At 43.5% G+C, this 12,693-nt stretch overlaps 1 protein-coding gene and 1 long non-coding RNA gene across 5 annotated transcripts in view; one reads left to right on the top strand and one right to left on the bottom strand.

Moving 5' to 3' along the window:
• The window catches only part of LOC108528142 (uncharacterized), a 41,598-nt gene that overhangs the window by 26,460 nt on the left and 2,445 nt on the right, over positions 1–12,693 (top strand). The window contains exons 3-5 of one of the 2 annotated variants that reach the window (XR_001885037.1): positions 8,467–8,618; positions 8,784–8,881; positions 9,942–10,081. This is a non-coding gene — a long non-coding RNA (uncharacterized LOC108528142). Of the gene's footprint in view, positions 1–8,466; positions 8,619–8,783; positions 8,882–9,941; positions 10,082–12,693 lie in introns of those variants that run through there. The other variant, XR_001885036.1, reaches the window with a different exon arrangement.
• The window catches only part of CD101 (CD101 molecule), a 38,511-nt gene continuing 29,766 nt past the window's right edge, over positions 3,949–12,693 (bottom strand). The window contains exons 9-10 of one of the 3 annotated variants that reach the window (XM_017869816.1): positions 6,671–6,945; positions 3,949–4,653 (exon numbers count right to left, since the gene is read on the bottom strand). In XM_017869816.1, the coding sequence (XP_017725305.1) occupies positions 6,704–6,945 (242 nt within the window). In that variant the 3' untranslated portion in view covers positions 3,949–4,653; positions 6,671–6,703. The remainder of the gene's footprint in view (positions 4,654–6,670; positions 6,946–12,693) is intronic. The other 2 variants (XM_017869818.1, XM_017869817.1) reach the window with 2 other exon arrangements.

The following is a 12,693-nucleotide window of genomic DNA, read 5'->3' as shown; positions in this document are numbered from 1 at the left end:
GAATTCCACCCCTCAAAGTGTTTTGATTACCTTGCACAATGTCTTGCATCTTATGTTGAACTTAAGTGCCTTTCAATAGATATGCATGCTCCAATTGCTCTAATCTTCATCCCTCTCTAAGGATTTTCTCCAGACCGAAACTTTCTCTTCATTTACCTACCTTAGATGCTGAAACATCTAAGTTTATGATCCCTGGTCTATAGTATTATTGTACCTAAGTAACTATTACTGATACATGTTTTGATTAGAAGCTCACTGCATATATACATATGCCCGTCATCAAAGAACATTTATTGCTATTGTCGTAGTATGTATTTGTTTTATTGGCCTGGGCCTCTCAATAATGACTGTTATCATGAGGAAAATGTTGAAAACCCCTCACACTGAAGAAGTACCTGTGTAAATAATAAAAAGCAAAAGGTAGCAGGCTTTAAACTTGCACCAGTGCCATAGGATAGCTTCCATATTACTTTCTTTTTCATGTAATTGTGTGCCACGCATGCACATCAGGCCACCAAGAAACGCCTCCCAGCAGAGTATGGTTTTGGGAGACAGGACCCAAGATAAGATTATGGGAGCTCAAAATCTTATAATTACTAAAGGGCATGAGATGGGGTAGGGAGCTTTCTGAGATCTTGGTTTGCATCACAACTTTCTATATGAACATGATCCAGCCCAGAAGATGCAAATGAAAGAACAAACAGTATTGTTTTTCCCTGGTATCTTATGTGGACACACTTAGCAATAAACACATATTGAAGTCAATTGAGTGGGATGAACAGGATCACACAAAAGGAGAAAATTTCCAAATGAAAGATACAAAATCAGGGGCATGTTTGGTAGAGACCTGGGGAGTAATTACCTGGCAAGTAATTTGGTGTGGCTGGAGCACAAGGTACCCAGAAAGGGACTAGGGTGAGATAAGTCCACCAAGAATCCTATTATTGAAAAGCCATTTAAAATGGAAGCACACAGCCTCTCGGTGACCTTGCCAATGTGACCTTATAGGAGTAATAAATTTGGATTTTCCTATGCTGGTTATTTATAACATAGAAACTTCTTAATCACTGTCCTCCTCCCATATAGTCTCTTGTCTCGGTAAATGGTTTAATGTGATAATTATGCTTCAACTTAAAACATCTCTATTTGGCAGTCAGAGCCGGTTCAGAAGGAGCTTTGGATTAAGAGACAATATGGTAGAAACTCCAAATTTCTAACAAGTAAATTAAATGTAAAGGTGAATAAATTTAAAAAGTGGAAAGCCAGTTAATATGAATGGATGGAACTGTCTGTTATCTCTACACTTATTAGTAGAAACTAGGTTAACAAACATTTATTAGACACAAGGAGAGTCTCATAACGTGTCATTGTGTTTAACAAACATATAGGAGGTACCTCTGTGAGCTTGATAAGATACTTGAGACTTTCTGATAATTTTTTTCTATACTCAAAATGCTCACAAAATTGGTGTTATAGCCATTACACAAATTAAGAGTGAAGACAGTTTTCCAGCTGGCTTCCCTGACTCACCTTCATACCACTGCCGTCCTCACTCCAACCCCACCTATCATCTATGCTGTTGCTTTTCAATCCTCCTTCCCTACTACATTACATTCACTGGCTCACTGTTGTCCACCACATGAAGTTCAAGATATTATGCGTGTTCAAGATCTGTTCTTCTGTCCTTCCCCAACCCCAGAATTTTGCTCTAACTACCTTTCCAGATTTACCTACCATTGCTTCCCTTCATACATCTGACACTTAACCCCAAAGCTATTCTGTGCACTGCAGTTTTCATGGGGCTTCCTCTGTCCAGACCCCTACTTAACCCTTCTCCTGTCAAAATATTTTCTTATTTTTAAAGCCCAATTCAACTTACATCTTTATGAAGTTGTCTCTGTTTTCTAAAGGCCTGTAGCACTTTATTAGGAGTAAAAATTAATGGCCAGTATAACAGAAGTCCCACCTGAGCCTACAGGGAATGCCGACTTCTCAGGCTCTGTTTGCCAAGTGGTAGAGCCTCCCCAACAGCACAATTGTATAACCTTCCTGCTGGAGGAGAAGAGGACCTGTGATGAGGAGGTTAGTGCAGAGGCTGCTGGGAACAGGGAATGGGAAATGGAGAGAATAGCATGAAGTCTCTCCCAGCCTGGCCACAGACTTACTGGTGTCTGGACTCTATGGAGAAAGGAGATACTGGGCAAATGTTAATGGAACAGTTTTCACAAGGTAATCTTTAGAGACACAGAGGTGCAAACAATCTTGAATTTGTATCCTTACAGAAGAATGTAATGTAAAGACAGGAAGAGAAGGAGACCCTTTTCATTCCTTACCACTGAACACCACTCAGCTTGGCATCTCATGTGCTCCAGCATGCCAGCTGCAGTGGGAGCCTGCAGAGCCCAAGAGAGCTGCAGGGAACCACATGGGAATGGACTTGCTTGTGAGCTCATATGAATTCACAGAATCCGGGCCAGACGTGGTGGTGTGTACTTGCAGTCCCAGCTACTTGGAAGGCTCTTGCAGGAGGATTACTTGAGCTCAGAAGCTCAATGCCAGCTTGAGCAATATAGTGAGACCTCATCTCTTTACAAAAAAATTTCCAGAGTTTTGGGGAATCCCCCAGAAATATCTAAAGGACACCGTAGACGGTCAAGACCCTGTGTAAATATCCTGGGGGAAAAGCCTGTAGAATTTGGATTATTACTATTGATTATATTTTATTTGTGTACATGGATAGGTTAAGTCCTAGAAAAACTTGGGTTAATGCTGACATTCATTTATGACTTGATATGGTTTTAAAACTTATCTCCATTGATTTATCTGATTTGATCACCATAACAACCACTCAAGGTTGCTATTATTATATCCAGATTTTCCCCCATAGCGATGGATTTGAGCATGGTGTTTATTGTGGAAAGAGTCCAGGACTTGTCAGCAGACCTAAATTTGAGCTTTTACTCTTCTGCATACAGCTGGGTGATCCTGGATAAATCCCAACCTCTCTAAGCTTTAATTCCTTACCTGTTGGACAGGAATAACAATTCCTTTTGTATAGAGATGCTGTAAAATTCTGAGATGATGAAAAAATCCTATACAATTGTAAGAAATTATGGCACATGACTTTATACCATTGTATTCATCTGCCATAAATCGTTTTTTTCTATACATTTCAATACAATAAAAATAATGAACAGAGCAACCATGCCTTAATCATCTCTGTGTCAGCTTATCTAGCACAGAGTAGGTACTCAGTATGATGATGTGAAATGCTGCGGGGTGATAAGCTTCCCATCTATAGTATGAGCCTGGTACAGCGGAGTTGAACTTCAGAATGGCTGGGACTAGATGCCAATCCTGAAAGCCTAAGATTATTTATTAGATTAATCAGATATATAAGAGATTCAGATATAAGAGGTCAAATCAGTTTCCCAGGGACATAATACATGGCTAAGAGAGACAGAACATTACAGGACAGCAGGGGCTGGCAAACGTTTTCTGTGAAGGGCCGGGTAATAAACATTTTAGGCAATGTACGTCATATGGTCTCTGTGGCAACTACACAACTTTGTCATTTTTATTGTGAAAGCAGCCACAGACAGTATGTAAGCGAATGGGAGTGACCATATTCCAATATATTATATTTTAAAAAACAAACAGATGGTGGGCTTCATTTGGCCCATAGGTCCTGGCTGGTCAACTGAGACAGAGGCTTGTCCTTTTGCCAAGGAGGATTTATAATACAAAAAGCTGAAAGTAAAACCAGGTGGTGGCATGAAATGGAAAAGCTGAAATCAATGAGTAAAAGTAAAGCTCTCCAGTAAGTTTCAAAAACCAAAAGTCAACAAGTATGTAATTGGAGAGAGAAGAGGCATAAAATGTCTGTTGAAATGGATCAGGGCAAATTTTATTCTATAAGTTTAAAAGGAAGAAAATACTGTGGGGGTGTTTTAGTTTTGGAGGGTTTTAGATGCCTATGGGACAAACAGTGCCATGTAGCTGGTTAGACTATCGAAGGTGCTCTAAGTCCCATTCATGAAAGCAGAGCATCCAGGACAAACAAGGTGAGCATCCCAGGGGGACAGGACTGTGTCTGAGTCACCACAGGACCCCTTGCTCCTAGCACAGGCCCTGACATGCAGCAGGTACCCCCTGGGAACTCATACTTCCCCATGCTCTGCTCTGGCCAGAACAGTTTCATATCTGAGGGTCTCTGTTCCCTGAAAAAAACCGGGGTTTGTTTGCCTGGTGGGTAACAAATGACTCCACAAGAACATGAGTTTTGATCAAAAGGAGTTTGTTTCACTTGTCACAAGCAAGGAGAGCGCTGGGAATATTCTCCAAAGTGGTGTCTCTGAAGGAAAGTGACAGGAGGGTTTCACGGGGTGGTGGAGAGGGGAGAGAGTGCATCGGTGCATGTAGGGAAGGGTCCCAGTGGCGCAGCCTCAGTGAGTCATGCTGCCAGCACATAGGTCACATGTTATGGTCATGAAGCTGTAGCTCCTCCCGGGGTAGTGACTTCAGGATGGTAATGAGGAAAGTTCACTTGGGTTCATCTAGAAGTTGCCAGGGTCTTTCAGGAGCTGGTTCCAGCTGACTAGGTCACCACGTTGCACACGGGGCTTGGGAAGAAACAGGCAGCAAAGCAGGAAGCTGTAAAACAAGCGGATTGCTCAAGTTGGTTAAATGTCTACATTCCCAGGAGACCCTCCCTGTCTGCTTACATCTCCTCTGTGCTATGTCTGTGCTGGATTCAAAGGGGAAGAGGTGTTTGAGCTGAAGGAGGTGTCCATGTGAGGAGAGAGGAGGGATGGGGGGAAGAGTGCTCCCACAGAGGGCTACAGCAGAGTCCATCCAAGATTCTCGGCCCAGGCTCGCTTCTGCACTCTTTCCCTTTGAATTAAAATACAGGTTTCTAAAAAATAGCGGCAGAGGGTCATCACACTTTCTAAGAAGTCTCGGCCAGGCGCGGTGGCTCACGCCTGTAATCCCAGCACTTTGGGAGGCCGAGGCGGGCAGATCACGAGGTCAGGAGATCAAGATCATCCTGGCTAACACAATGAAACCCCATCTCTACTAAAAATACAAAAAAAAAAAAAAATTAATGGGGCGTGGTGGTGGACACCTGTAGTCCCAGCTACTGGCGAGGCTGAGGCAGGAGAATGGCGTGAACCCAGGAGGGGGAGCTTGCAGTGAGCCGAGATCGCGCCACTCCACTCCAGCCTGGGCGATAGAGCAAGACTCCATCTCAAAAAAAAAAAAAGTCTTCATTTCAGCTTTGTTGTTTGTAAAAATATGCTCCCTTACCTGGGTGACAAGAAACAAATGTGCTGACATGTTTAAGGAAGGATTTGGAGTATTTTAAATCAGGCTATGAAGGGACATGAGTTTAAGGAACTGGTAGGTCCACAGTAGGAGTGCTCATAGCCACCAATAATCCCCTTATGAAGGAACTAATTATGTTTGGAGAGGACGTGTGTGCCTGATCAAATAATTAAAACTAAATTGCTCTCCTTGGAAATGCAAATTAACGAGTGTTAAAGCAACTCGGTTGGTCACATAGATAATAAATAGATGTGTTTTCTCATGTCTGTTAGGTGGCACTGATTGATTTCCAATTCTGGCTACAACAGGGCCTGAGTGGCTTTTGAAACAAAGATGAGGGGACTGCAGGCCCAGTGGGGACAGCTGTTGAAAGCTTTAAGCTGTTACACCCCACCCCCACTGCCTGCTTTTTGCAACTGAGAATAGGAAACCTTGAGGAACCAGACTTGACCTACTGCTGCCCCTAAACCCCAGCCCTGCAGGAGTATGAGGGAACGGTGGCACTGTCGACTCCGCTCCTCCAAACAATACCTTCCCTACCACCCAGTGCTGTCAGGTCAAAGAAAATAAGGCACTGGCTGAGCACCAGGAGCCAGATGGACCTTTTGGTGGGGGTATGGAGGTGTGGGGGGAAGCAGGGGTATGAGGCCTTGGGGGGCTGACTGGAGTACTGTTACATGAGTTTTAAAAGTTTTGCTCAGCAATTAATTCATAAAAAGTCTTATCAAACAATAAACAAAAAAAAAAACCCAAACTCAGGTTACAAATGTTTTATCATTTTGTCAAAGAATCTATATTAATTAAGCACCTATTACGCAGAGCTTGCTCTTGAGTGGGCCTTTGTAGGTGGGCTGGGAGAAGAAAATTGGATTTCTGCCTTGAAGGAAGTTACATTCTTGTTGGGGGGACAGATTTTAGGTAAACAAAGAGCATGTTCCCAATTCCTTTTGCCTTGCTGGCATCAGGCCCCTTCCTACACCTCTCATCTGGAGGAAAGTGATTACCTAGAGCAGGTGTGACAACTGACACAAGAAGGAGAGAGAAGCCCCACCAGGGCACAGCTGCAGGATCTCATTTAGCCCTCCAGAGGCTGTGTGAGGGAGCCTCTTATCTCCTTGCAGCCCAGGGACCTGAACCTTCAAGAGATGCTATCTGGTTCCAAGCGGGGGGATACAAGAGGTGGATGAGGTAAGACACAAAGGAACACCTAACAGTGCGTAGAACCAATAAGCACTCAGCGAACGCTCCCTCTGATTCCTAGGTAACTTGCCCAAGGCCGCAGTCATCATTGAGGACAGAACCGAGATTGATTTACCCCCAGTTAGCCCAATTAAAAAAACCCCACCTTTCCTTACTGGCTGCAGGTACCTCTTGGGATTCAGTTGCCTTCATCTTCCTCCTCGTCTTGCCTCCTGTTTGCGGTCACACCTCCAGCCTCTTTCAAGTCCACCCAGAGAGCCTTTTCTTTCCGTGTGTTGGAACGCAATGTTGACAACTTCCTGGCCTTCCAGTATAAGCAGAGGAGGGAGATGAGCAGAAGCAGGAGCAGGACGAAAGGGCAGATGAACAGGAAATAGACTAAAGGGGCCGAGGAGCAGATCCTGGAAGGAAGCGTGGGCTCTGCAACGAAGGGAGAAACAGAGAGTAATTCATCTCCAACTTATTTGTACTAATCAATTACAAACACTCCTGGGATTTATTGTTACAGGCAAGTATATGTAAAAATAATGGGGCCAAATAGCAGTGTGCCCCTGAAATCATGAGGAGCACAAGACTGAGCACCGGGGGAAGAGAGCTCCTGGAACGGGCTCTTCTAATGCAACACCCCCTTGCCCTGCAATTTCCAACCACCGGAGGTTCCAATGACCTACTTAAAACTAACAGCCAAAATGAAAAACAAAACAAAAAAGAAAACCTCTCCTTTAATCTTCTTTCCTCAGAAAAGATATCTATAATTCAACCCTCGTTCTCAACAGTGTTGCCAGTCCTGAATTTTTAACTGAGTTATTCCCACTGCTGCTTCTCCAACACACAGGCACACTCTTTCTCACACACACATACACACATACACACACTCTGCCCTGCACTCTGCACTGCCCTTATAAAACAATCGCACCCACAATGAGGAGCCCCTTACCCCGCTGACCCAAGCCTGGCCCTCCCCGTGGGTCTCCCCCTTCCCTGGTCCCCTCCCTTCCACTCCTTTCCTCTGTTGCTCTGGCTGTGGCCACCACCTGACATGCTCCATGCATCTGAGCCTCTAGGTCCTTCTGGGCTAGCTCCGTCACACTTCCCACTCTCCCAGCTCTTCCTACCTTGCTGCAGGCACAGTTCTTCTCTTCCATCCCATTCTCGCTCAGTCCTTTGTTTAGGCTTCTTTAATTCCCTTTTACTCGTCTCCTTTGTTCATTATAGTTACTTGAGTATGTCTGATAGTGCCATTTGTTTCTACATCCCCTACAGTGCCTAGCACATGTGCTCAGTAACTTTTGCTGATCTGAATTAAATTGGATTGACTGCAACCACATGGGCAAAAGATACTATATAAAGGCATGCTGAAGCATATGATCATCCCACAGCTGCAGTCCGCCGGGAAGCACTAGCAACAGACACGCACAGAGCACACACAAGCAGCCCCTGAGTGGCTCCTGGCCACACAGCCAGGGAAGCAAAGGCCCAGAGGACTGCAAACACCACAGGTTTCAGGCAACAGTCTATTGAAGCAGAAAGACACATGCTTAAAGAGACCAATTACTAAATGTAGTCTTCCAATTACATTTATTTATGACATGATATCTGAAATCAGGGCTGTTCTGAAATATTCAATGCTAACAGTAGCTGTGCTTTTACTGGAAAATTGTAATGACATAAGCAATTTCTTCTTCAAAGGTTAAGCTACAGGATTCATGGGATTATAGATGCTTAGAGATGAAAAGAGGTTTAGAGGTCATCTTGACCAAACTTCTGCTTCAAGAATTCCATTTTTGGCATTGCCGATGAATCTTACATGTTGAAGAACATCTCTTTGATGGAAGTCAAGAATGAATCTAGACATTCGCTCACCTCCTGCACTGTGAGCTCCTTGAGGGTAGGGCCTGTGTCTTGTGTGTCTTTTTATCTTCCTCAACTCTTTGTTCACAGGGTCTCAATGGAGCCTGATGAATGAATCAATTGCACAAGCACATTCCACACATGGGAACCCAGGGATGGCTGCCATCATGCTACACAAAGTACAGATCATCGCTGAACATTCGGCTGGCAGCTCTGAATGAGGCTGGCAAAGAGCTGCAGAGGTTCGTGGCCTGGATTTTCTCTGATCTCATTTGTATCCTTCATCCTAAATTTGGTTTTGTGTTTTGAATTGGTGAGCAATGATAAAGTTAGGTTTTGAATTCTTTACCATCCCTCTGCTCCACATCCTATCTGACCCCTCTTCCAATGACCCTGCTTGACTACAGTTATTCTTCCCCGGTCTTATCTGAGTACATCTGAAGGCCCACGGCGAGAAGGAAGCATAGACTGCAATGATGCAAGTGAATGGAGCCACGGAGTCCAGGTATTATAACCACTGGCTGTGGGCATTTGTGCAGAGTAATGAATGAGCACCTACTCTGTTTCAAAGAGAGCTGAGTTCAAATCCTCAGTCTTCAATGTGCTGTTATTGACATTGGACAAGTTACTTATCCTCTCTTAATCATTAGTTTCCTCATCAACCAAATAGGGATAACAATTTCTACAGCTGTGATGAGATCATGTATAATAAAGCATCTAATATCTAATGAAGTGCCTAAAGCATTTGTGGAGTCAGCAAGCGATAAATATTATCTAGAATGCTACTGAGAAAGCTAAGAAAATCACAGGAAACCTTCTCCCAAGAGAACAGAGAGAGAACAGGGCTGGAGCCTACAGATTCCTCACATAGGGACCCCAGGCTTGGCCATCTTCCTCCACAGGCTTTCTCTCCCTTAGATCTCTGGTCCCCCTGTCCTCAAACCTGGGTGCCATTCAGCAAAGACTGAAGTGGATCCAGGGGCTCTGGCTTCCTTTTCTACTCATGGGAGGCAGAGAATTGTGAGGTGAAAGTCCACAGCACCAGGTATTACAGTTGCTAGAATGGTGGGGTAATGATGGCGAGATGGGGCCACTACACAGGAGGTGGAAATAAATCTACTACTCTGCTTTTCAGCATGAAGGAACAGCCAGAGGGCTTGGCTATCCTGGTGGGGATGAGGCTGCTCAGCTTAGCGCAATCTACCATCAAAGGATGGCAAGGTGTGCCCCTTACCATGCTGAAGTGGCCAACAGCTAGCAACTATTACCGCCTGTGCTGCTAAATCACCTCTCCTGGGAGGGCAGTGTTTGCTCTGGATCCCACAGTCACCATTTCCCACCATCTGCCTCTCACCCATATCTGGATTAGAATTAGTGACATTCAAACCATTAAGGTTTGGCATTTTGAATTAATCTGAGTAAGTGGCCAATGCTCAAAGTACAAGGCCTTCAAAACAAAGCCAAAAATGTAATGAGAGCACTTCATCATGAGGCTTAGTTTAGAATGTGCTTCCACCCACAGCCAAGCACAGCAAAAGGAGCACTCCTTTTTGATATTTCCTCAGAGACACTGACTTCAGAAGAAAAGAGGTGTGAGATAAAGAGGGGGCTGCCAACTCTTACCGACTACCCAACCCCAAACATGCAGCCATGTGGGAGTTGGCTCTTGCCAAGAAATAAAAGTAGGGTAAGGTAACCTGATAACAAGTGCATCCCAGAATAAGTGAATCACTGACAGCATCCTCTTTCAACCCAACTGAAGATTTGCCTGCTCATTCTTTCATTAAGCATTTGTTGAATGCCATGTGCCAGGCCTTGATGGAGGCACTGGGAAGCACAGGTAAGTAGCCTGGCATCTCCAAAAACTTCCATGTGATAGAGACAGACAGCTCCTTCAAGAATCTACTTCCTTCCCTTCCCTTCTCTCCTTTCCCTTTTTCTCTCTCTCTCTCTTTCTTTCTTTCTTTCTTTCTTTCTTTCTTTCTTTCTTTCTTTCTTTCTTTCTTTCTTTTCTTTCTTTCTTTCTTTCTTTCTTTCTTTCTTTCTTTCTTTCTCTTTCTTTCCTTTCTTTTCTTTCTTTCTTTCTCTTTCTCTTTCTTTCTCTCTCTCTCTTTCTTTCTTTCTCTCTCTCTCTCGTTGTTGTTGTTGTTTTTTTTTTTTGACAGTGTCTTGCTCTGTCATCCAGACTGGAGTGAAGTGGCATGATCGTGGCTTACTGCAGCCTTGACCTCCAAACTCAAGCAATCCTCCCATCTCAGCCTTTTGAGTAGCAAGGACTACAGGCGTGCATCAACCATGTGTCTAATTTTTAAATTTTTTGTAGAGACACTGTTATCACATCTGGCCCAAGGCTCTACTTTCTAAATAGACTCTTACCCTAATAAAAGCTCAGAAATAGTAACAAGTACCACACCACTACAAATAATTCAGTTCCCAGGAAGCCTTACAGCCTGGCCTATCAATTAATCACAGACAGTTCTCTAGAATAAGACATTTATGTCTAGGGCCTAAAGGTAAGGTAAAAAGACTGAGGCAGCTGTTGTCCCTGCCATGGCTTAGTCATTGGTAAGAAAATAAGATAGAGAAGAAAAGGCAAGGTCCATTCTCCGAAAAAATGTCTCTTAACTTTCCTGCCTTTACTTGAGCCACATGCTCTACAATCCTATTGCGTGGCCCCTAAACCCAGCCCAAGCTGGGATAGCCAGATAGAGAGCATGGAAAATCATCTGGTAAGTGACCATAAGTAGCATATTATATTTGAACTGGATCTTGATAACACATAGACCTGGTACTCACCAGGAGTGCAATTACACAGTGATTCAGTAAACATTTGAGCATCCCCTATGTGCCAGGCACTGTGCTAGTGCTACAAATGAGACATCATCTTTGCCTATAGTATAGTCTAGCAGTGTGACAGATGTTAAACAGGTAACTGCAGGTGTGAGGGCTAAAAGAATAAGGGAAGTCTCTGAGGCAGTGGCAGTTAAGTTGCTGGGTGAGAGTGTTGACCAGGGAAAGATGGCATGGAGGAGCATTCCAGAAAGGAGATGGCGCATGCATGGTGAGATGTTGGACTGTCAGTCATATCTACTCTTCTATTAATCCTTCCTTTCCTTCCTTTCCTTCCTTCCTTTCTATCTCTCTTTCTCTCTTTCTTTCTGCTGGCTTTCTCCCCTCTAAAACATAAATGTGCTCAAATCTGTACCATCTTCAAACCAAAACAGAAAAAAAGCAAAACTAAAACACTTTCACTTTTTCTGGATAACTTTTGCCATTTTATTTTCTTCTCTCTTCCCCTTGACATCAAAGCTCTTGAAAGCACAATCTGCATTAACAGGCCCACTCTCCCCTCCTCAACTTGCTGCAGTCTGCCTTTCCTGATTACTTTTCTGTAATTGTCCCACAATGTCAAATCCAATGGATACTTTCCCACTGTTATCTTAATCAACCTCTTTGCAAGAGCTGAGTCTGTCAACTCTCCTCACCCTCTTGATACCCTCTCTGCCTTTAGTGTCTGTGGTACCACCAAATCCTGATTCTCTTCCCAGCAACCCATCACTCCTATCAGTCTCCTTCACAAGCTCTCCACTCCCTGAGAAACGGTAGTTTATCCCAGAGCTCCACCCTTGGGCATCATTATTGGCTACCAATGGATGACTTCTAATCTACAACTCTGGTGCAGATCCCATTTGGAAGTCTTAATGTCTATTAGACAGATCTTTATCAATAACTCACAGGTACTCTGAACTCAATTCCAGCCCAGCTTATTCAAAACTGAATTAATCTTCCCCTCCAAACCCCTGTCATATATTACCTTGCTTGGTAAATGACCCCAGTATCCATCTAAGCTAGAATCCAAATGTTGATCCTTAATTCTCTCTTTCTGCTCATTTGCCCTCTATATACAATGAATCAGCCTCTAAATCCTGAAGATGACATCTCCTAATACCTAATGCCTGTTTTTTCTTAGTCATCATGGGTACTGCCTTAGCTCAGGCTTTCACCTTTTCCCAACTTGGTTTCCAACATTTCATATACTTCTCCCCGCACTGTTGGCCTCCCCTCCAATTCTTTCTTTCTTTCTTTCTTTCTCTAGCTTTCTTTCTTTCTTTCTTTTCTTTCTTTCTTTCTTTCTTTCTTTCTTTCTTTCTTTCTTTCTTTCTTTCTTGCTTTCTTTCTTTCTTTCTTTCTCTCTTTCTCTCTTTCTTTCTCTTTCTTTCTTTCTTTCTTTTCTTTCTTTCCTTTCTTTCTTTCTTTCTTTCCCTCTTTCTTTCTTTCCTTCTTTCTTTCTTTCTTTCTTTTTCTTTCTTTCCTTCC

This window comes from Rhinopithecus bieti, unplaced genomic scaffold (genome assembly GCF_001698545.2).
Source record: "Rhinopithecus bieti isolate Rb0 unplaced genomic scaffold, ASM169854v2 scaffold_3040, whole genome shotgun sequence".
NCBI lineage: Eukaryota > Metazoa > Chordata > Mammalia > Primates > Cercopithecidae > Rhinopithecus > Rhinopithecus bieti.
Note: the sequence above shows the minus strand (reverse complement) of the source record. Positions and strands in the feature narration are given on the sequence as shown.